We start from the raw sequence: 19,722 nt of genomic DNA, 5'->3' as shown, positions 1-19,722 counted from the left end.
TGCTGTGTGATCTGCTGTAGGTGATGCTGCTCTGGCAGGGGGTTGGACTGGCTGAGCTGTGGAGGTCTCTTCCAGCCCCTGATAGTCTGTGATTCTGTGATCAATGCAATGAGTGGCAGCTGTCAGGGGAAAAAAGGCACCCACCAGCTGAGGACCTATCCCATTGACTAATGCAATGAGTAACAGCTGTCAGGGAGTGAGGCACCCAAAAGGAAGAGCAGAGGCTCTCCCACACCACCTCCAGCTGCCTTCCATTCAGTCATCTCCTGTAGCCATTGCCAGGCTCTCCTGGTCCGTCTTACTGTTGGACATGCTGCTGCTGCAGAAACTCACAACTCCTCCTCCTCACTGCAAAAGTAAGAAAGCAATTTCTTGGTTGTCCTATTTCTTCTTGCCTTTCCTTTTCCTCTGCCTCCCCACTTTGTGCCTGACCTTTCTTTGACTTCCCATGCACTTGTGTGTCTCAGGGCTCCCTGTGCTGCTCTGCAGTCCCTCCTTTAAGGTCTCCTTAGGGTGCTTCTCCCTCAGCAAAGACACACAGCAGAGTCTTTGTCTCCAGGAGTTTGAATGTATTCTAAATCTCTTCTTTTTTCCTGGTGTGAATCTTCGTAGAAACCAGGTTTATATTTCTGGGGGTTGGTTGTTTTGAGGATTATTTTCCTTGTGGCTTGTTAACTGTAAGCTTGTAAACACTGCAGCAATATAAACCATGGATTAAAGTGCTCCTGGATGATGGAAAGCCCCAACAGTTTGGATAAAAGAGTAAGCTAGAAGAAGCCAAGTAAGCTGGGAAATGTGAGAGGGATTGATGCATTCTCAGGACCATTTCAGTCCATCAAATCAGGAGTTTCCAGAGGAAAAAACTGTTCTACTGAAAACCTGCTCTGCTCTACTGCTGCTAATAAATGCTTTTGCTTCAAATAACTTCTGTTCTTTCTTCCTTTCAGGTCCACTTTGCTACTCTTCTAGAACATTCACCTGCAATTTTGGTCAGCCACATGAATGTAAAGTAAATGCTTTTGTGTCTGTTTCTAACCCAGGGGTATGGAGGTAAAGAGAAGGCTTTCATTGCAACTCAGGGACCCATGATTAATACCGTGAACGATTTCTGGCAGATGGTTTGGCAAGAAGACAGCCCTGTCATTGTTATGATCACAAAGCTGAAAGAGAAAAATGAGGTATGGCAACTTAGCCCACCCAAGGAATCAACCCTAAGAGAGTTGCCTAAGCAAGGCAACTTAGCCCATCTAGGGAATCATCCCTAAGAGAACTAAGCAAGGCAACTTAGAATCATAGAATCAACCAGGAAGAGACCTTCAAGATCATCCAGTCCAACCTATCACCCAGCCCTATCCAATCAACTAGACCATGGCACTAAGTGCCTCCACCACCTCCCTGGGCAGCCCATTCCAATGGGAAATCACTCTCTCTGTGAAGAACTTCTTCCTAATATCCAGCCTATACCTACCCTGGCACAACTTGAGACTGTGTCCCCTTGTTCTATTGCTGGTTACCTGGGAGAAGAGGCCACCCCCCACCTGGCTACAATGCCCCTTCAGGTAGTTGTAGACAGTAATAAGATCACCCCTGAGCCTCTTCTTCTCCAGCCCATCTAGGGAATCATCCCTAAGAGAACTAAGCAAGACAACTTAGCCTACCTAAGGAATCATCCCTAAGAGAACTAAGCAAGACAACTTAGCCCACCTAAGGAATCATCCCTAAGAGAACTAAGCAAGACAACTTAGCCCACCTAAGGAATCACCCCTGAGAGAACTAAGCAAGACAACTTAGCCCACCTAAGGAATCACCCCTGAGAGAACTAAGCAAGACAACTTAGCCTACCTAAGGAATCATCCCTGAGAGAACTAAGCAAGATGCTTAGCAGATAAGGATGGCAGCTAGTAGGTAACCAGCTCTTAAATACTCTGGTAATGGACCAGATGAAAAGTAATGTTTGGGGTAGCCAAATCCACCCCCTGGGATCCCACAGCAATCCTAAGAGGTGTGTTATGAAAAAGACTCAAATGAATTCCATTTTCTAGGTCCAGGCTCTGTAATTTTAAGACACACCTGATTCATCTGTTGGTCACCTCTGGACTTGCTGTTGCTTTCTGGTGTATAAAGAAGAGATGGTTTAGAGTTATGATTGCAGCTTTCCTGATGTGGTTCATGTTTGCAGTTTGCTGTGCCAGCAGTTTTGGAATCCATGCCAGCTGTTTCAGGTCTTCTGGAGGGCCCTAGCCAGAATCCATGGCTCTCTTCCCTTAGTACAAAGTGGGGGTGAAAACTGCATTTTAATTACTAATGGCCAGCTAACTTGCCTGGTACATGCTCTGTGTAACTTTAGGAGCTTCAGTTAGGATTGATGTAAATTGTTTCCAGGCTTTCCTCCACAGTGCCAGGCCATATTTGTGACTGGCAGACATCAGGAACGAAAGTCACTCTCCCATGCAGAGGGCCAACACAGAGCTCAGTTCTGGAAGGTCAAGATGTTAAAGAAGTGATTTACAGGGCTTGTGGATAAAGGAGTGAGGCATAAAGGAGTTTGACTTTGGGCTCCCCAGTTTAAGAGGGACAGATGCCCAGGGAAGTGGTGGAGTCACCGTGTCTGGAGGCGTTGAAGCAGAGCCTGGATGGGGCACTTAGTGCCATGGTCTGGTTGATTGGCCAGGGCTGGGTGAGCTTGGAGGTCTCTTCCAAGCTGGTTGATTCTATGAGGGAGAGCAAAAAAATGTGTCTGGGCAAGCCAGGCCATGTTAGAACCATAGAATCAAGCAGGTTGGAAGAGACCTCCAAGCTCAGCCAGTCCAACCTAGCACCCAGCCCTAGCCAGTCAACCAGACCATGGCACTAAGTGCCCCAGCCAGGCTTTTCTTCAACACCTCCAGTGATGGTGACTCCACCACCTCCCTGGGCAGCCCATTCCAATGCCAATCACTCTCTCTGCCAACAACTTCCTCCTAACATCCAGCCTGAACCTGCCCTGGCACAGCTTGAGACTGTGTCCCCTTGTTCTGTTGCTGGCTGCCTATTTGGCCTATTTAAACCTTCCACAACAGGGCTGCTAATAAGAACTTCAAATCCAGTGGATTTTAAGCAAAGTGGATGCCAAGAGGAGGTTGATCCTGTGAAACCTCCCAAGATGGCTTTCCAGAGTGGCTGCCAGGGTGGGCTGCTGGTGAGCAAATCCCCACAAGCCTACGTTAAAAAGATGACTCCTGAAAGCACAGACGACTTAGCCCAGCCTAGGTGGCCCCAAGAAGAGGGATTTCAGTGAGGAAGTGCTGACTGTTTAACACTCAGGCTGACAGGGTGCAAGAAGAATGACTTGAAAAGAAGTGCCCAGTGGTTTCCCCATGGCAGGAAGCCCTGTGTTTACCTGAGGTACGCAGGCTCTCTGCGCCGCTCTCTATCCACATTGTTGTGGCCTGGCAGTGGCAGCTTCCTCCTAAGAGAAGCGGTGAAGGGTCTCAAATAGTTCCCAGGCTAGAGACAGAGGCTGTGTTTGCACAAGCTGGCCTGGCCTGCCCTGCCTAGGAAGCTTCAGAACTCTCCCACCACTCCTTAGCAGATTCCTCCTAAGATGCCTTTGGTTTTGTTCAGTAGCAACCAGCGTTAGCGAGGGACTGTGCTCAGCATGTTCACTGCTGTGGCACTCTGGGGGGCACTGGGGTCAGAGGGCTGTGAGCAGGGCCTGAGTGGTGCAGCCACAGCAGTGTGGGCAGCAGGGTGAGGGAAGTGATCCTCCCACTCTGCTCTGCATTGCTGAGACCCCACCTGGAATACTGAGTCCAGTGCTGGAGCCCCTGGTACAGGAGGGCTATGGAGGTGCTGGAAGGTGTCCAGAGAAGGGCCATGAGGATGAGCAGAGGGCTGGAGCTGCTCTGCTGTGAGGAGACACTGAGGCAGTTGGGGTTGTTCAGTCTGGAGAGAAGAAGGCTCCCAGGTCACCTTCTTGTGGTCTTTCAGTATCTGAAGTGGGCTACAAGAAAGCTGGGGAGGGACTTTTTAGGCTGTCAGGGAGTGATAGGACTGGGGGGAATGGAACCAAGCTGGAGCTGGGGAGATTCAGACTGGATGTTAGGAAGTTCTTCAGCATGAGGGTGGTTAGGAGGAAGTTCTTCCCAGAGAGACTGATTGGCATTGGAATGGGCTGCCCAAGGAGGTGGTGGAGTCACTGTCCCTGGAGGGGTTCAAGAAAAGCCTGGATGAGGCACTTAGTGCCATGGTCTGCTTGATTGTACAGGGCTGGGTGCTAGGTTGGACTGGCTGAGCTTGGAGGTCTCTTCCAACCTGCTTGATTCTATGTTTCTATGGTGAGATACTGGAAGGGGTTGCCCAAGGAGGCAGTGGAAGCCTCATCCCTGGAGGTGTTTAAGGCCAGGCTGGACGTGGCTCTCAACAACCTGATCTAGTACCCAAAGGGTTTAAAGTGGCAGATGGGAGATGGGAACTGGGTGTTATGAAGAAGCTGTTTGCAGTGAGGGTGGTGAGACACTGGCACAGGTCGCCCAGGGAGCTTGTGGAGCACAGAATCAGGTTGCCCAGACAGGTTGTGGAGCACTGAGCTGCAGAATGTGATCAAAGATCACCCCATCCCTGGAGGTGTTTAAAAGAAGGCTGGATGAGGCACTTAGTGCCATGGCTTAGTTAATTAGAAGGTGTTAGGTGACAGGTTGGACTCGATGATCTCAGATGTCTTTTCCATCCTGGTTAATTCTGTGGTTACAGGCATGAGGCTGAGGAGCAGCCTTCCCACCCACTGTGTCTGGCTTTTGGACAGATTTAAATACACCTGCCTGAGACCAGGGGATTTGCCTTTTGGTTCAACTAACAGCTTCAGGCAATTTACTCTTTGCTTTGATGATGCCCCTGGGCTTTTCTGTGTCATTTTTTGTATGTCTTTATCCCTTCACCTTTTTTTTTCCTTTCACATTTAACTTTCCAAACCCTGTAAATCCCTCCAAATACCTCTCTTCTTACAAGTATTGCTCCCTGGGATAGGACAAGGAGCAATGGATGGAAGCTGCAGCACAGGAGGTTCCACCTCAACACAAGGGGGAACTTCTTGACTGGAAGGGTGACAGAGCCCTGGCACAGGCTGCCCAGAGAGGCTGTGGAGTCTCCTTCTGTGGAGCCTTTCAAGGCCTGTCTGGATGTGTTCTGTGTGACCTGAGCTAGCTTGTATGGTCCTGCTGTGGCAGGGGGGCTGGACTCGATGGTCTGTTTGGGTCCCTTCCAGCCCCTGACATCCTGTGAGCTGTGAGCTGAGCCAGCCGATCCCAGCTCTGTTTTCAGGGCCGTTTTTCAAAGCAGTAACAAATGGCATTTTAAAAAGATGCATGGAGACTGTGTTAAAAATAATCCCTTGTATCCCTCTGAAGTGCAGACAGGCTGGCAAATCAAAGTCCTTCTCACTCAGCAGCCTCATTTCATTGTCCACCTAGCACCAGTTGCCAATTCTAGCTCTGGGAAAGAGTCAAGAAAAACACTCTCCTGGAGTGCCCTGAGGGCTTTGGAGTGAGCCTCTCATGCTGGCGTTTATCAAGCAGCCCCAGGAGCTGACTCAACTATTGTCGATTGTCAGGGTGCACAATTGTGTATTTTAGGCTTTTCTGTTTCCCATAGCAGCACTGCAAACCACACTCCCAGGGAGGGGCAGGGATTGCAGATCTGGCAGATGATAGTGGCTCTGTGTGTCACGGGAGGGGGGGGGGGGGATGGCCCCTGGATCTTGCGAACCCTTTCTCCTGTGCAAAATGCCTCCCAGTGTTTCCCTGCCACTCTCCATGTCCTCGGGAAGAGAGCAGATGTAGGATGTTCCAGCAAAAGACAGGACTGGAAGGAGAGCAGTCAGATTGGCCAGCACTGCTGCAGCCACTGTGGCTTCCCACACCTTGCGCTGTGAAGGTAACGAGCATCTACTTTTAGAGAAGCATTGCTGCCAGCAGAGCTGGTACCAGGTTCAGCCAGCTACTGGCTTAGCAACCAGCTTAAAGGTCACACCTGGTGGTACAGCCTAGCATTTCACTGGGACCAGCTGGTTTTTTCCTGGCTCGTTTTTGGCAAGGATTTAATGGGAATTGTGCTTTATAGCAATGAATTATATTGGAGGGTTAGCTTCCTTTTGCTGCATGGTTTAATCTGCTGTCTAAATAGATGTATATGTGTGTATATATGCTGGAGTGTGTGTAGAGATGTATTTAGCAGCAAGTTCTCTAGGAGCAAGTTCTTCTCTCTGAGCAGCAGAGTTGCTCCTTCTCTCTGAGCAGCAGAGTTGCTCCTTCTCTCTGAGCAGCAGAGTTGCTCCTTCTCTCTGAGCAGCAGAGTTGCTCCTTCTCTCTGAGCAGCAGAGTTGCTCCTTCTCTCTGAGCAGCAGAGTTGCTCCTTCTCTCTGAGCAGCAGAGTTGCTCCTTCTCTCTGAGCAGCAGAGTTGCTCCTTCTCTCTGAGCAGCGGAGTTGCTCCCTCTCTCTGAGCAGCGGAGTTGCTCCCTCTCTCTGAGCAGCGGAGTTGCTCCCTCTCTCTGAGCAGCGGAGTTGCTCCCTCTCTCTGAGCAGCAGAGTTGCTCCTTCTCTCTGAGCAGCAGAGTTGCTCACCTTTTCTTTAGGAAGAAGTTCTTTACTGTAGGGGTGGTGGAGCACTGAAACAGGTTGCCCAGGGAGGTGGTTGAGGCTCCTTCCCTGGAGACATTCAAAGTGAGGTTTGACAGGGCCCCAGGTGACCTGTTCTGGTGGGGATGTCTCTGCTGACTGCAAGGGGGCTGGACTGGCTGACTTGTAGAGGTCCCTTCTGGCCCAGTCTGTTCTGTGATTCAGACTGGTGTATATATACACTGATGTGCATGTGTATGCACACATATGTATATGCTGGTCTATATAAACACATATATATCAGTTTATTCAGCAAGAGTGTGTGAGAAAAGACAATTCATTTCTGGGATTGCTGTGATTTGGATCAATGTGTTGTCTCAGTGTTTCTTTTACCTCTGCATTGGTTATGAAGCAATAAGGCTCTCTAATTATTTGGAGGGGCAGGGTGTTGTTATTTAATGAAGTCAGCTTGGCCAGCTCTGTTTCAGCAATGATGCCTTGCAAACACTCTCAAGGCAATAAATGGAAGTATTTATGTGACAGATATTTGCTTTCAGGTAGGCTGTAATGGAAGTGGAGGTGAAGCTGCAGTTGGCTTGAAGATGAGCACACTGTGGCAGGAGGAAATGAAATGGATGCTACTGTAAATGCTGTTTCTTCAGCTCCTTTTGAGCAGCTGCATCACTGCTGAAGCAGTAGAACACTGCTGATTCTTTAAGGGGGTTGCATAGAGCTTTGTGCAGCTCTAGCAACACTGATGGATTTTAACATCCATTTGCAGTAAGGTATGAATAGACAACTCAGATTCTGCAACATGCTTTAGCCTGCACATTTAAGGCATGTTGACTTCAGTCAGATCTAAGGGCACATTTCTGTAGCTTATTACAGAATCATCACAGGGTTGGCAGAGGCCTCAAGGATCCTCTAGTTCCAACCCTCTTGCCATGGATGCTTCCCACTAGATCAGGTTGTTGTGTGAGAGCTCAGAAGAGTAGAGAGGATTCATAGGCTTGTGAGGAGAGGACAAATGTTGAGTCTCTTGCTCAGGAGGAAATCCCATTTGCAAGGACTAAACATTACAGCTTTAATTCTCAGGATTAAAGAATGTCCTGGGGGAGGAAATTAATATTTTGATTTTTTTGTTTTTAATTTTTCAATCTGAAAAAGTTTCGTTTTTTTTTAAACTGAACCTGATTGAGCTTTCAAATATAAGAGAACTGTTTAAAGTATTCAATGATAGAGATCCAGATTTGGAAACTCAGATGCTGAAAATCAGGTTTAAGTCATTCATTAAAAGCCCTGAAATACCTTCTTTAGGAATGCTTCTGATTGAATACCACCTCCATTACATTCATCTCAGATTCAAAAACTCAGATGCTGAAAATCAGCATTAAGAGCCCTGAAATATCTTATTTAGGAATGCTTCTGGCATGAGTAACACCTCCAGTAAATTCATCTCAGGTTCAGGCTGGATGTTAGGAGGAAGTTGTTGGCAGAGAGAGCGATTGGCATTGGAATGGGCTGCCCAGGGAGGTGGTGGAGTCCCCATCTCTGGAAGTGTTCAAGACAAGACTGGATGAAGCACTTAGTGCTATGATCTGGTTGCTTGGACAGGGCTGGGTGCTAGGTTGGGCTGGATGAGCTTGGAGCTCTCTTTCAACCAGATTGATTCTATGAAAAGTCAGATGTGGAAAATCAGGACTAAGTCATGCATTAAGGGTCCTAAAATATCTTATTTAGCAATATTCTACATGCACCTTGAGTGCTGTGCCCAGTTCTGGGCCTCTTAATTCAAGAGAGATGTTGAGGTGCTGGAAGGTGTCCAGAGAAGGGCAGCAAGGCTGGGGAGGGGCCTGGAGCACAGCCCTGTGAGGAGAGGCTGAGGGAGCTGGGGGTGTGCAGCCTGCAGCAGAGGAGGCTCAGGGCAGAGCTCATTGCTGTCTGCAGCCACTAGAAGGAAGGCTGTAGCCAGGTGGGGTTGGGCTCTTCTGCCAGGCAAGCAGCAACAGTACAAGGGGGAACAGCCTCAAGTTGTGCCAGGGGAGGTCTAGGCTGGATGTTAGGAGGAAGTTGTTGTCAGAGAGAGTGATTGGCATTGGAATGGGCTGCCCAGGGAGGTGGTGGAGTCACCATCCCTGAAGGTGTTGAAGCAAAGCCTGGCTGGGGCACTTAGTGCCATGGTCTGGTTGACTGGATAGGTAGGACTGGATGATCTTGGAGATCTCTTCCAACCTAGCTGATTCTATGATTCTGACACGAATAACACCTCCATTAAATTCATCTCAACTTTCTGTGTTAAAACATTTGATGTGAAGATGGCTCCAGGCTCTGTTTGTTTGACACCACTGATGCTTGCTTTCCAGAAGTGTGTCCTTTATTGGCCAGAGAAAAGAGGGATCTATGGGAAGGTAGAAGTCCTGGTGAACAGTGTGCAAGAGTGTGAGAACTACACTGTCCGTCAGCTCACATTGAAGGTAACAACCTGCACTTCAGAAGCACTCACCCAAGTGCTTTCCATTTTTTAACCTCAAGTGCAGCTGCAGGGGGTTGTTGGTGGGTTTTTTAATGGCATACCTTTTTACAGGAGGAGTAACTTGATCTATGAAGCTTACAGCTGCAAGGTATGACTGAGCCAAAAGCACTGCAACACTTAGCACGTTGCTGCTTGGGGTAGCTCTGGCAATCAAAAAGGCTTCAAGCATAGTGCAAGTTCCAGGCTGTTAACTTGCTGTGAAGCCTTCCTGGCATTGCCAAGGCAATGTGAAAGGATTTTGGTTAATGAAAGAGCTGGCATAGCAATGTTCTGAAACGCATATGCTGCTCTTGTTGTGTGCTGGCTTCATCTAGAGCAAGGAGGAGTAAGGAAAGCTTCATGGCTTTTGTTTTTTCCTCATGGTTCTGACTAAACATCAACCATGCCAAATAAGGCAGATGCTGCTCCTCTGAATTACTCCCCAGCAGCTCTTGGGTTGCATCATCTGCTGCTCCTGACAGCATTAGAAGAAACAATGGATTAGGGCAATTTGTTTGGTGTTTCAGCCCAGGCAGTGGGAAGTGGGCAGAAGTCACTGCCATTGAACACAGGTTACTCTAAGCCTGAATCCAGCCCCTTTGCTTCGTCAAAGGAAGTGTTGGAGAGAGTAAGTGGAGATCAGTTGATGTTTGAGTTGGGTAGAAAGGCACTTCTTGTGCACCTTTAACTTCACTGCTCTCTGGAAATTTAGTATCAGGCTCTTAAGACACAAAGGCAGTGGACATATATAACAACTTGGAGATCCAAAAGCCTGGAGCAAGCAATCTCTTATCACTGATCTAACCAGACCTCTGACAACTCCCAGCTGACTACAGCAAGTCAGTAGCCAGATGGACTGAGCAGAGCTTGGATGGACTGGGCAGAGCTTGCAGAGCTGGGAAAAAAGCTCAAGTGTCAGGTGCACAAATCCTTCTTCCAGCTGGCTCCCTGGAAGCATGCCTGTTCCTTGCACTTCCATCCTCCCAGGCTAGCAAATAAAGAAAGAAATAGTTGCTACATCCCTCAACATTTTTACTGTGTTCTGACCACACCACTGAGAGAAATGAAAAGAAAAAGAAAGACTTGTTCACCACAAATGTGCATGTCAAATCTTTGTGTTCTTTTCAGCAAGGCTGTCAGTCTCAGAGTGTGAAACACTACTGGTACACGTCCTGGCCAGACCACAAAACCCCCGACAGCGCTCAGCCCCTGCTGCAGCTCATGCTGGACGTTGAAGAGGACAGGGTGGAATCGCCAAGCAGAGGGCCTGTCATTGTGCACTGCAGGTAATCGGCAGTCTTAAAGGACTGCCCGAAGCAAAGTCGCAGCAAATCACATCAAACAGTGCTCCTCCTAAACAAGGAGTGCGCTTGGAGAAGAGTAACTCCTCCAGATCCGCTTCGTGCAGACTGACTGCTTTGGCTCGTATCTGAGGATCTGGGTGCTGGGGAGAGTTCTCTTGTTGCTAGCAAGTTGGTGCTGGATCATTCTTTAGTTGAGCCTTGAGAGAAGAGTGAGAGGGGATCTGATCAATAGCTATAAATACCTGAGGGGTGGGGGTCAAGTGGAGGGGGCCAAGCTCTTTTGGGTGCTGCACAGCAATAAGCCAAGCAGCAATGGATGCAAACTGGAACAGAGAAGGTTTCAGCTCCACAGAAGGAGAAACTTCTTTGGAGTGAGGGTGCCAGAGCCCTGGAGCAGGCTGCCCAGAGAGGTTGTGGAGTCTCCTTCTCTGGAGCCTTTCCAACCCCACCTGGATGCATTAATAGTCCTTCTGCCCCTGTGTTCAGCACTGTTCAGACCACACCTTGAGCCCTTTGTGCAGTTCTGGGCTCCTTAATTCAAGAGAGATGTTGAGGTGCTGGAAGGTGTCTGGAGAAGGGCTGTGTGGACTCCCCTGGGTGATCCTGCCTTGGCAGGGAGGGTTGGACTGGATGCTCTCTGGAGGTCCTATGTGTGCTTCTATGGCTATGCAGAGTCCCATTTTTCTAGTAGTAGATCTATAGATCTTCCCTGCTGTAGTTTAAAGCTATTGCCTCTTTCCCTCTCGCCACATGCCTTTATAGAGAGCCCTTCTCCAGCATTCCTGCAGCCCCCTTCAAGTACTGGGAGGCTGCTGTGAGGTCTCCCTGAAGCCTTCTTTTCTCCAGAAGACAAAAATGTTAAGTTCTTGCTGACCTTTCTAGTGGCAGTCCTTTGCTTTAACTTCTCTCTGCAGGCAGTGAGTTAGCCTTGCTAGTCACACACTCGAGGGACTCTCTTTTAGCAATTCCATGGTTTACATTTTTAGTGTTTTCAATATCTAATCATTTTTTTTCACCCCACTAAACTCCTTTGATCTGTGAACTCCCCTCCCCTACTAAATGTTGCCTTCTTTTCAGTGCTGGCATAGGAAGAACTGGATGTTTTATTGCCACAGCCATTGGCTGTCAGCAGCTGAAGGAAGAGGGAGTTGTAGATGCGTTGAGCATCGTCTGCCAGCTGCGAGTGGATCGGTGAGTTCCAGAAGCAGCACAGATCAGTCAATGGTTCTCCAGTCCTGACAGGAGGGATTCAGTAAATGGGCAGCTGTGGTTCAGTAATGATTCTGAACATCTCTTCACTGTTGAATGTTGCTCTGTGTGAAGCAGCTGCTGCACAGATGGGCACAGTCCAGAGCCAGGACTTTGAACGAGTCCAAGTGGCAGGTTCTGCGCTTTGGCCACAACAACCCCATGCAGTGCTGCAGGCTGGGGACAGAGTGGCTGCAGAGCAGTCAGGCAGAGAGGGACCTGGGAGTGCTGGTTGGCAGCTGAATGTGAGCCAGCAGTGTGCTCAGGTGGCCAAGAAGGCAAATGGCATCCTGGCCTGGATCAGGAGCAGTGTGGCCAGCAGAAGCAGGGCAGTCCTTCTGTCCTGTACTTAGCACTGCTCAGGCCACATCTTGAGTGCTGTGTCCAGTTCTGGGCTTCTCAATTCAAGAGAGATATTGAGGTGCTGGAAGGTGTCCAGAGAAGGGCAGCAACTCTGGGGAGGGGCCTGGAGCAGAGCCCTGTGAGGAGAGGCTGAGGGAGCTGGGGGTGTGCAGCCTGCAGAAGAGGAGGCTCAGGGCAGACCTCATTGTTCTCTACAATGAAGAGGGGAGACTGTAGCCAGGTCGGGTTGGGCTCTGCTGCCAGGCACCCAGCAACAGAACAAGGGGACACAGCCTCAAGCTGTGCCAGGGCAGGTTCAGGCTAGATGTTAGGAAGAAGTTCTTCCCAGCAAGAGTGATTGGCATTGGAATGGGCTGCCCGGGGAGGTGGTGGAGTCCCTGTCCCTGGAGGTGTTTAAAAGGAGGTTGGATGAGGCACTTAGTGTCATGGGTTAGTTAATTAGAAGGTGTTAGGTGATAGGTTGCACTCTTAGAGGTCTTTCCCAAGCTGGTGGCTGTGTGGCAGCATTAGCTGAACAATCAAGGTAATATTTGCATACAGACCCTGAGTGAGGAATGTTTGGCTTTTTTCTGTGTGAGATTCCACTGAATGAAATTCTCCTGAGATGGTAACTCTGTGGTTGCTGGACACTTGGCACCCCTCTTTTACTCTCCTGGAGCTTTCTGCTGTCTGCAGCATCCCACCAGGGCACAAGAGATGTTAGAACAATCTGAAGGCAAAGGATTGTCCTTGAGGGACATCCAGGCTCACTCAGTGTACAGCTTCTTTATGCAGCAGAGAGCTAAATCTGGTGCTTTAATATTCCTTAAGTTGTGCTGGGGTGGGAGGTCCTTTTGAATTGGGTTGGCAAACTTAGCCAGCTTAAGGAAATAGCAAGGCACTTGTGGCAGAATTCTGTGCAGGCAGATCAGTTCCCTAACTGAACTCACAGCTTGAGTGCAGGAATGCTGTAAGCCAACATTGTTGCAGGGTGCTTTGTTTTTTGTGAGGGTGGCTGGGGAGACATTTGTGTTGGAAAGGAGGAGGTGGTTATTGTGCAGAATGGAAGCTGCTGCTTTGGTTGTACTTTTCTTGCTTATTCTGCTTGAGGAGGCAGGGGTTTGTATGAAGTGAACAAGCAGGGGTGCACCAAGAACAGAATCATAGAATCAAGCAGGTTGGAAGAGACCTCCAAGCTCATCCAGCCCAACCTAGCACCCAGCCCTAGCCAGTCAAACAGACCATGGCACTAAGTGCCTCAGCCAGGCTTTGCTTCAACACCTTGATGCTCAACTCCAACCCATAACCCTGCTCTCCAAGGTTCCCCCTAAACCATATCCCCAAGCACCACAGCCAGACCACCTTGGAACACATCCAGGGCCAGCCAAACTGCAGATAACTGTACAGAGAAATAGTTTAATTTCCTGCCTGTGTAGCCCCTTTGGAAAGAGAGTTTAAATGAGAGCTCTACCAGACAGGAGAGAGCTGCTCCTAGGTAAGGTAGGAGCCACTTTCTTCTTCACTCTTCCTTGTAGGTTAAGGGGTGAATGGATCTGGCAATAATGGTGCTGAGGTAACCTGAGGAAATGAACCATCCACTGCAAATCATGACCCAGGGTGGAGATACAACCATGGTCCGTGGGGGTTCATAGCCAGCCCCACAGGGCTGCTCCCCTTTACTTGGGCGTTTTCTTTTTGCCTGGTTGGGTTGGGTTGGTTTGGGTTTGATTATATTTTTTTGTGGGGTTTTTTTTTTTTTTGGTTTGTGAGTAAGGTTTTTTTTGCACCAGAAACAGGAAATGTTTGATGTGAGGCATCTTCAGGACTTATTGTGATAGGAAGAAATTTCACACATTCTTAACCTTAAAAGCACATTCCTGGAGTGAGGTCCCACAGCTTCGCTCTTGGCTCCTGGGACAGGATGAAAAGAGTTTCCAGCCTGCGTCAGTTCATTGTTTGAGTGTTTTGACTAATTGCCTCGGGTTAAAATAAACCCTCTGTCCCCCAGTCCTGCCTCACAATTGATGCTGGAGCAGACTGCGGCCAGCTGCGCTAGCAGCAAGCCAGGGGGCAGGCTAAACCCCCTGCCCCGCGGTGCTCGGGCAGAGCACAGCAGGGCCCCAGGCCCTCGGGATACCAGGAGCTGTTTCTTGCAGGCATCACTCCAGAGTGTGCCCAAGCAGCAGGGAGTCGCCAGCAGCGTGCAGAGGAGCTGGCAGAGGCCAGAGGCTGCGCAGGCAGAGGCGCTGGAGCCGTGGGTGCATCCCTTCTGGGCGTTAGGGAGCAGGAGAGGAAACCTCCCTCCTGGAGCAGATTTCCTTCTGAACTGCTGTGTCACACAGCTTTTTGGGACAGACTGGTGTCTTAGGGTCACGGCTGATCCCTTGCTGCTGAACAGGAGCAAAAGGGAGCAGGACTGGGGGATACTGGCAGATTAAAAAGTTGGCCCCGAGCCAGCCATGTGTGCTTGTAGCCCAGAAACCCTGGGCTGGGTAAGAAGGGTGACCACCAGGACACACTTGGTTCTCCCCACTTACTCTGCTCTCATAAGACCCCACCTGGGGTACTCCACCCAGCTCTGGGGTTCCCAGTACTGGAAAACCATAGACATGAGCGTGGGGACCCAGAGAAGGGACAGGAAAATGATCAGAGGACTGAAACCCCTTCCTGGTGAGGACAGGCTGAGAGAGTTGGGGTTGTTTAGCCTAGACAAGAGGAGGCACTGGGGAGACCTCATAGCAGCCTGCCAGTACTTAAAGGAGACCTACAGGAAAGATGAGGAGGGACTGCTTACCGGGCAGTGTAGTGATGGGGTGCAGGGCAGTGATTTTAAACTTGAAGAGTGTAGGCTGTGGAGTCTCCTTCCCTGGAGCCTTGCCAGCCCTGTCTGAGTGTGTTCCTGTGTGACCTGTGCTGGATTCTCTGCTTCTGCTCTGGCCAGGGGGGGTTGGAGTGGAAGATCTGCAGAGGTCCCTTCCAACCCCTAACATCCTGTGAGCTTGTGAAGAGGATAGATTTAGATTAGAGGTAAGGAAGAAACTCTTTACAATGAGGGTGGTGAGGCACCAGAGCAGGTTGCCCAGGGAGGCTGGGGAGGTTTAGAGTGGACATTAGCAAAAGGTTATTCAGGGAGAGAGTGATCAGGCACTGGAATGAGCTGCCCAGGGAGGTGGTGGAGTCCCCCAGCCTGGCTGTGTTTCAGGGGGGTTTGGCTGTGGTGCTTGGGGCTATGGTTTAAGGTGAGTCTTGTAGAGTAGGGTTCTAGGTTGGACTTGGTGCTCCTGAGGGGCTTTGCCAAGCTGCATGGTGCTGTGATTCTGTGGTTCAGCCCCAGCCAAGGCGTTTTGGCTGTGACTCCACCACTGGAGAGGAAGGAGCAAGCACCACCCCTGCAATCAGCATACTGCAGCCAAACATGGTTTAAGCTGCCCTTCCTGCCAAGTCCTTCTGCCTGGATATGTTCCCTTCCTCCAAGCCTTCCACAGTGGATCTAACTGGGGAAGCACACTCCCTTAGAGAACATCTTGGGGGAGATGGGAAGGGAAGCTGGCTGGGAAGAGGTTGCGTGGGCAGGGCAGGACACAGCAGTGACAAGGAAGGAAGGAGGCAAAGCAGGGGGACCAGAGCAAAGCCCTCCCATCACCTTTAGACTTGCCAGATCTCCAAGCAGAGGACAAGCACAGAGGAAAGCAGCTGAAGTCAGCAGGCAGCCAAGGGTTAGGAATTTGTGGATGTCTTTGTTGGCAAAGCTGAGAAGCTACTGCATGTTGCACCAGCTGGGACCACTTAGAACCATAGAATCAGTCAGGGTTGGAAGGGACCACAGGGATCAGCCAGTTCCAACCCCCCTACCATGGGCAGGGACACCTCACACTAGAGCAGGCTGCCCACAGCCTCATCCAGCCTGGCCTTAAACACCTCCAGGGATGAGGCTTCCACCACCTCCCTGAGCAACCCCTGCCAGGCTCTCACCACCCTCATGCTGAACAACTTCTTCCTAACATCCAGTCTGAATCTCCCCATTTCCAGCTTTGTTCCTTCCCCCCAGTCCTATCACTCCCTGACAGCCTGAAAAGTCCCTCCCCAGCTTTCTTGTAGCCCCCTTAAAGTACTGAAAGGTCACAATAAGGTCACCTGGGAGCCTTCTCCTCTCCAGACTGAACAGCCCCAGCTGCCTCAGTCTCTCCTCATAGGAGAGGTGCTCCAGCCCTTAAGAGCCTGTGATTTCATTCCTAGGCACAGCACATCACAGCAGACGTGCAGCTCACTAAGAGGTGTTCTACACTTGCCTGAGCTCCCTGGAGGAGCACCGAGAGCTGATCTCATGCTTAATGAAGTGGGAGCTTTTCCTGCCACCGCCACTTAACCATCCAGTGGCACTCATGGTTGTAGCTAACCTCTAATCCTGCAGGACAACACTTGCTGAGGCAGTTTTAGCTCTTTCCACATAGCTTTGTATATCAGTAGAGCCTTTTGTGTGTCTGAAGGGATCTCCTGTTCTAGTGGGAGGTGTCCCTGCCTGTGGTGGGGGGTTGGAACTTGATGATCACTGAGGTCACTTCCAACCTAATCCATTCTGTGATCCCTGGCTTTGGCATTGCTCTCGCTCTCAAACTTGGCTGATCCAGTGAAGAGCTGGCTGAAGCCTCACACAACACACATCTTCAGGCCTTTCCTGCCACTAAGGCCATTCAGCCTTTCATCCCCTCGAAGGTGACCAGCAGCTCCAGGGCACACTGAGGACAAATGGAGGGCTTAGTGCTAGATGCCCTGAATGCCCTGCAGGGCAGATGAGATAATAGCAGTGGAATTAAGTAAATTTGAGGCTTGACTCAATGAGAAGTGAGCTCTGAAAGCCTTTAGTACTGGCAGAAAGAGGCTCAGTTTCATTTCAGAGCTCAGTGATACCACCCTTAATGTCACACCTGCAGCACATCACTCCCTTCCTACCACCCCACAGCTGATACTGGGGGTGCAGCACTCAGTCTTCATACTTTGATCTGGTGAATGCAGTGTGTGTAGTCCAAGCTGTCTGCAACCAGTCCTCTTTTTGGTCCAGTTGGTCTTTTGTATTGTTGGAGCTGAAGTGAGTCACTGCTGTAAAATTCCTTAGGTGGCTACTGTGCAGACAGGATGCGATGTAGGCGTTCAGCAGAGCACAGGAAGAGCTGTTCTCAGCACAGGCAAGCTGCAAGTCACCAGAGGTTACACTTCAGTGCCAGAGCCAGTGGCATCCTGGGCTGGCTCAGGAGCAGTGTGGCCAGCAGGACAAGGGAGGTTCTTCTGCCCCAGTGCTCAGCACTGCTCAGGCCACACCTTGAGTGCTGTGTCCAGTTCTCGGCCTCTTAATTCAAGAGAGATGTTGAGGTGCTGGAAGGTGTTGAGAGAAGGGCAGCAAGGCTGGGGAGGGGCCTGGAGCACAGCCCTGTGAGGAGAGGCTGAGGGAGCTGGGGGTGTGCAGCCTGCAGCAGAGGAGACTCAGGGCAGAGCTCATTGCTCTCTGCAATGAAGAAGGGAGGTTGTAGCCAGGTGGGGTTGGGCTCTGCTGCCGGGGACCCAGCAACAGTACAAGGGGACAGAGTCTCAAGCTGTGCCAGGGCAGGTCTCGTCTGGATGTTAGGAGGAAGTTGTTGGCAGAGAGAGTGATTGGCATTGGAATGGGCTGCCCAGGGAGGTGGTGGAGTTGCCATGCCTGGAGGTGTTCAAGCAAAGCCTGGATGAGGCACTTAGTGCTATGGCCTGGTTGATTGGCTAGGGCTGGGTGCTAGGTTTGACTGGATGATCTCAGGCTTGGGGCAGTGTGGCTGGAGAGCTGCTGGCAGAAAGGGACCTAGGGGTTGTAATGGCCAGGAGCTGAATGTGAGCCAGCAGTGGGCCCAGGTGGCTAAGAAGGCCAATGGCATCCTGTCTGCAGCTACCTGAAAAGAGGTTGTGGAGAGGTTGGAGCTGCTCTCTTCTCACAGGTCATTAGAGATAGAAGAAGAGGGAATGGCCTCAAGCTGCCCTTGGGTAGGTTTGGATTGGACATTAGGAGCAATTTTTTTCCTGGCATGAGTGGTCAGGCACTGGAATGAGCTGCCCAGGGAGGTGCTTGGGTTGCCAACCCTGGCTGTGTTTCCAGGTGTTCTGGCTGTGGTGCTTGGGGCTGTGGTTTAGGGTGCAGCCTGTAGAGTAGGGATGTGGGTTGGGCTTGGCTATCCTGAGGGGTTCTGTAAGTTATGAAGCAAGCACTTTCTGCTCAGGCAAATCTCTCACTCAAGCCAACTAATCAAGACTTAAGCAGAGGGTTGTGGCAGCTGGTGGCTGTGGGGTGGCAGGCTCTGGAGGGAAGTCAGCTTTCATCCCAACCCGTTTCCTCGGCAGGGGCGGCATGGTTCAGACCAGCGAACAGTACGAATTTGTGCACCACGCGCTCAGCCTCTACGAGAGCAGACTTGCTGCAGAAGCAGTGCAGTGAAGCCAAGGAGGACCACCCCAAAATGTCAACCATCTCCTGAGGTAATTTGTTTCATTACCTACCAGCAGCTCCTCCAAGGAGCTCGCTGCGGCGAGAGGAGAGCAGGCTTTGAGGCCAGCCGCTGGAAGGATGGCGGACGGTTTGGCACCACGTGGTAAGAGCTTGCTGGAGCCACGCTGTACATGAATGTATCCTGACCTTCCCAAGAAAACGATTCCTGAAGAGGGGACTGTCCTGAAGCTAGCAGTGGATGTTGCCTATTTATCTAAAGGTGAGGGGTCTTTCTTCCCTGTGGCGCCCATAGCTGCCGTGGGGGGATGGATCCACGGATCCACCTGCTGCTGCCGCAGCCGGCTGGCGGTTGGCTCCTCAGCAGAAGAAGCGTTTCTCTAAGTGTGTATAGATGCTTTCATGTTTGCAAACTGTCTCGTGAATGGACTGTGAAGTGCTATTACTGATTATGTGGGGAGCTTCTTTCCTGGCCACATAATGTTCTTGCTGCTAAAACTGCAAAGTGTTCGATTGGGGAGGGGGTTAAAAATTAACAAAAACCAACCCAAAAAAATCATCTAAAGTTAGTTTAAAAAGGGGAGGAAAAAAAGAGAGGAGATAATAAAAATTGAATCTTGGTTTTTGGTTTTTTTTTTTTGGGGGGGGGAATATTCAAAAGCAGTGACTACTTTCTTCATCCTCTTAACTATGAGCTGTGTATTTACTGTAGGTCTTAGGGAGCAGTTGTGGAGCACAGTGTCTCTTGCTCGCTGTGTGTGTTTCGACCCTCTCCTGGTGACTGTCTTCAGCTACACCCCCACCCCCCCCCCAGCCCCAGTGCATTTGTAAAGTGTGGAAGTCCTTTGACTTTTCAAAGAGACTTTGTAGCATATATTAAATGGTAAAGGGTTTAAATATTCCTCTGTCTTTTCTTACCATGGGATTTTTTGCTGACCTCCTTTATCTGTTGTGTCTCTTTCTGAGCGAGAGGTAGATGCCTTTAGTGGTAGGGGCTGGTCCACAACAGGTTGTCCAAGAAATAAAATGCTGCTATGACTGCTTTGGGGTTTATTTTTATCTTTTACTGTTCAGCAAGAGGTTGTTTTTAAGAGGAGTGTGGAGTTGACATCATGACTTAGAGGACTCAGAGGTCTGTTTACAGGGTATAATGAGTTTTTAATGCAGTGATGTTGACTTTGCTTCATACTGCTAATAAATGACACTTGAGATAAAATCATTGGCTGAAGTCTTTTGTCTTTTCTAGAGGAGTTGATGCA

The 19,722-nt window shown here is 50.0% G+C and overlaps 1 protein-coding gene across 2 annotated transcripts in view; it reads left to right on the top strand.

Annotated features, from left to right (window-relative positions):
• PTPRR (protein tyrosine phosphatase receptor type R) overlaps window positions 1–19,679 on the top strand; it is a 103,357-nt gene extending 83,678 nt beyond the window's left edge. The window contains exons 10-14 of one of the 2 annotated variants that reach the window (XM_064166238.1): window positions 1,041–1,178; window positions 8,955–9,065; window positions 10,232–10,389; window positions 11,485–11,598; window positions 18,361–19,679. In XM_064166238.1, the coding sequence (XP_064022308.1) occupies window positions 1,041–1,178; window positions 8,955–9,065; window positions 10,232–10,389; window positions 11,485–11,598; window positions 18,361–18,454 (615 nt within the window). In that variant the 3' untranslated portion in view covers window positions 18,455–19,679. Of the gene's footprint in view, window positions 1–1,040; window positions 1,179–8,954; window positions 9,066–9,175; window positions 9,213–10,231; window positions 10,390–11,484; window positions 11,599–18,360 lie in introns of those variants that run through there. The other variant, XM_064166237.1, reaches the window with a different exon arrangement.
• Window positions 19,680–19,722: the final 43 nt, after the last annotated feature.

The sequence above is a fragment of the Pogoniulus pusillus genome, chromosome 27, assembly GCF_015220805.1.
Source record: "Pogoniulus pusillus isolate bPogPus1 chromosome 27, bPogPus1.pri, whole genome shotgun sequence".
NCBI classification, from domain to species: Eukaryota; Metazoa; Chordata; class Aves; order Piciformes; family Lybiidae; genus Pogoniulus; species Pogoniulus pusillus.
Note: the sequence above shows the minus strand (reverse complement) of the source record. Positions and strands in the feature narration are given on the sequence as shown.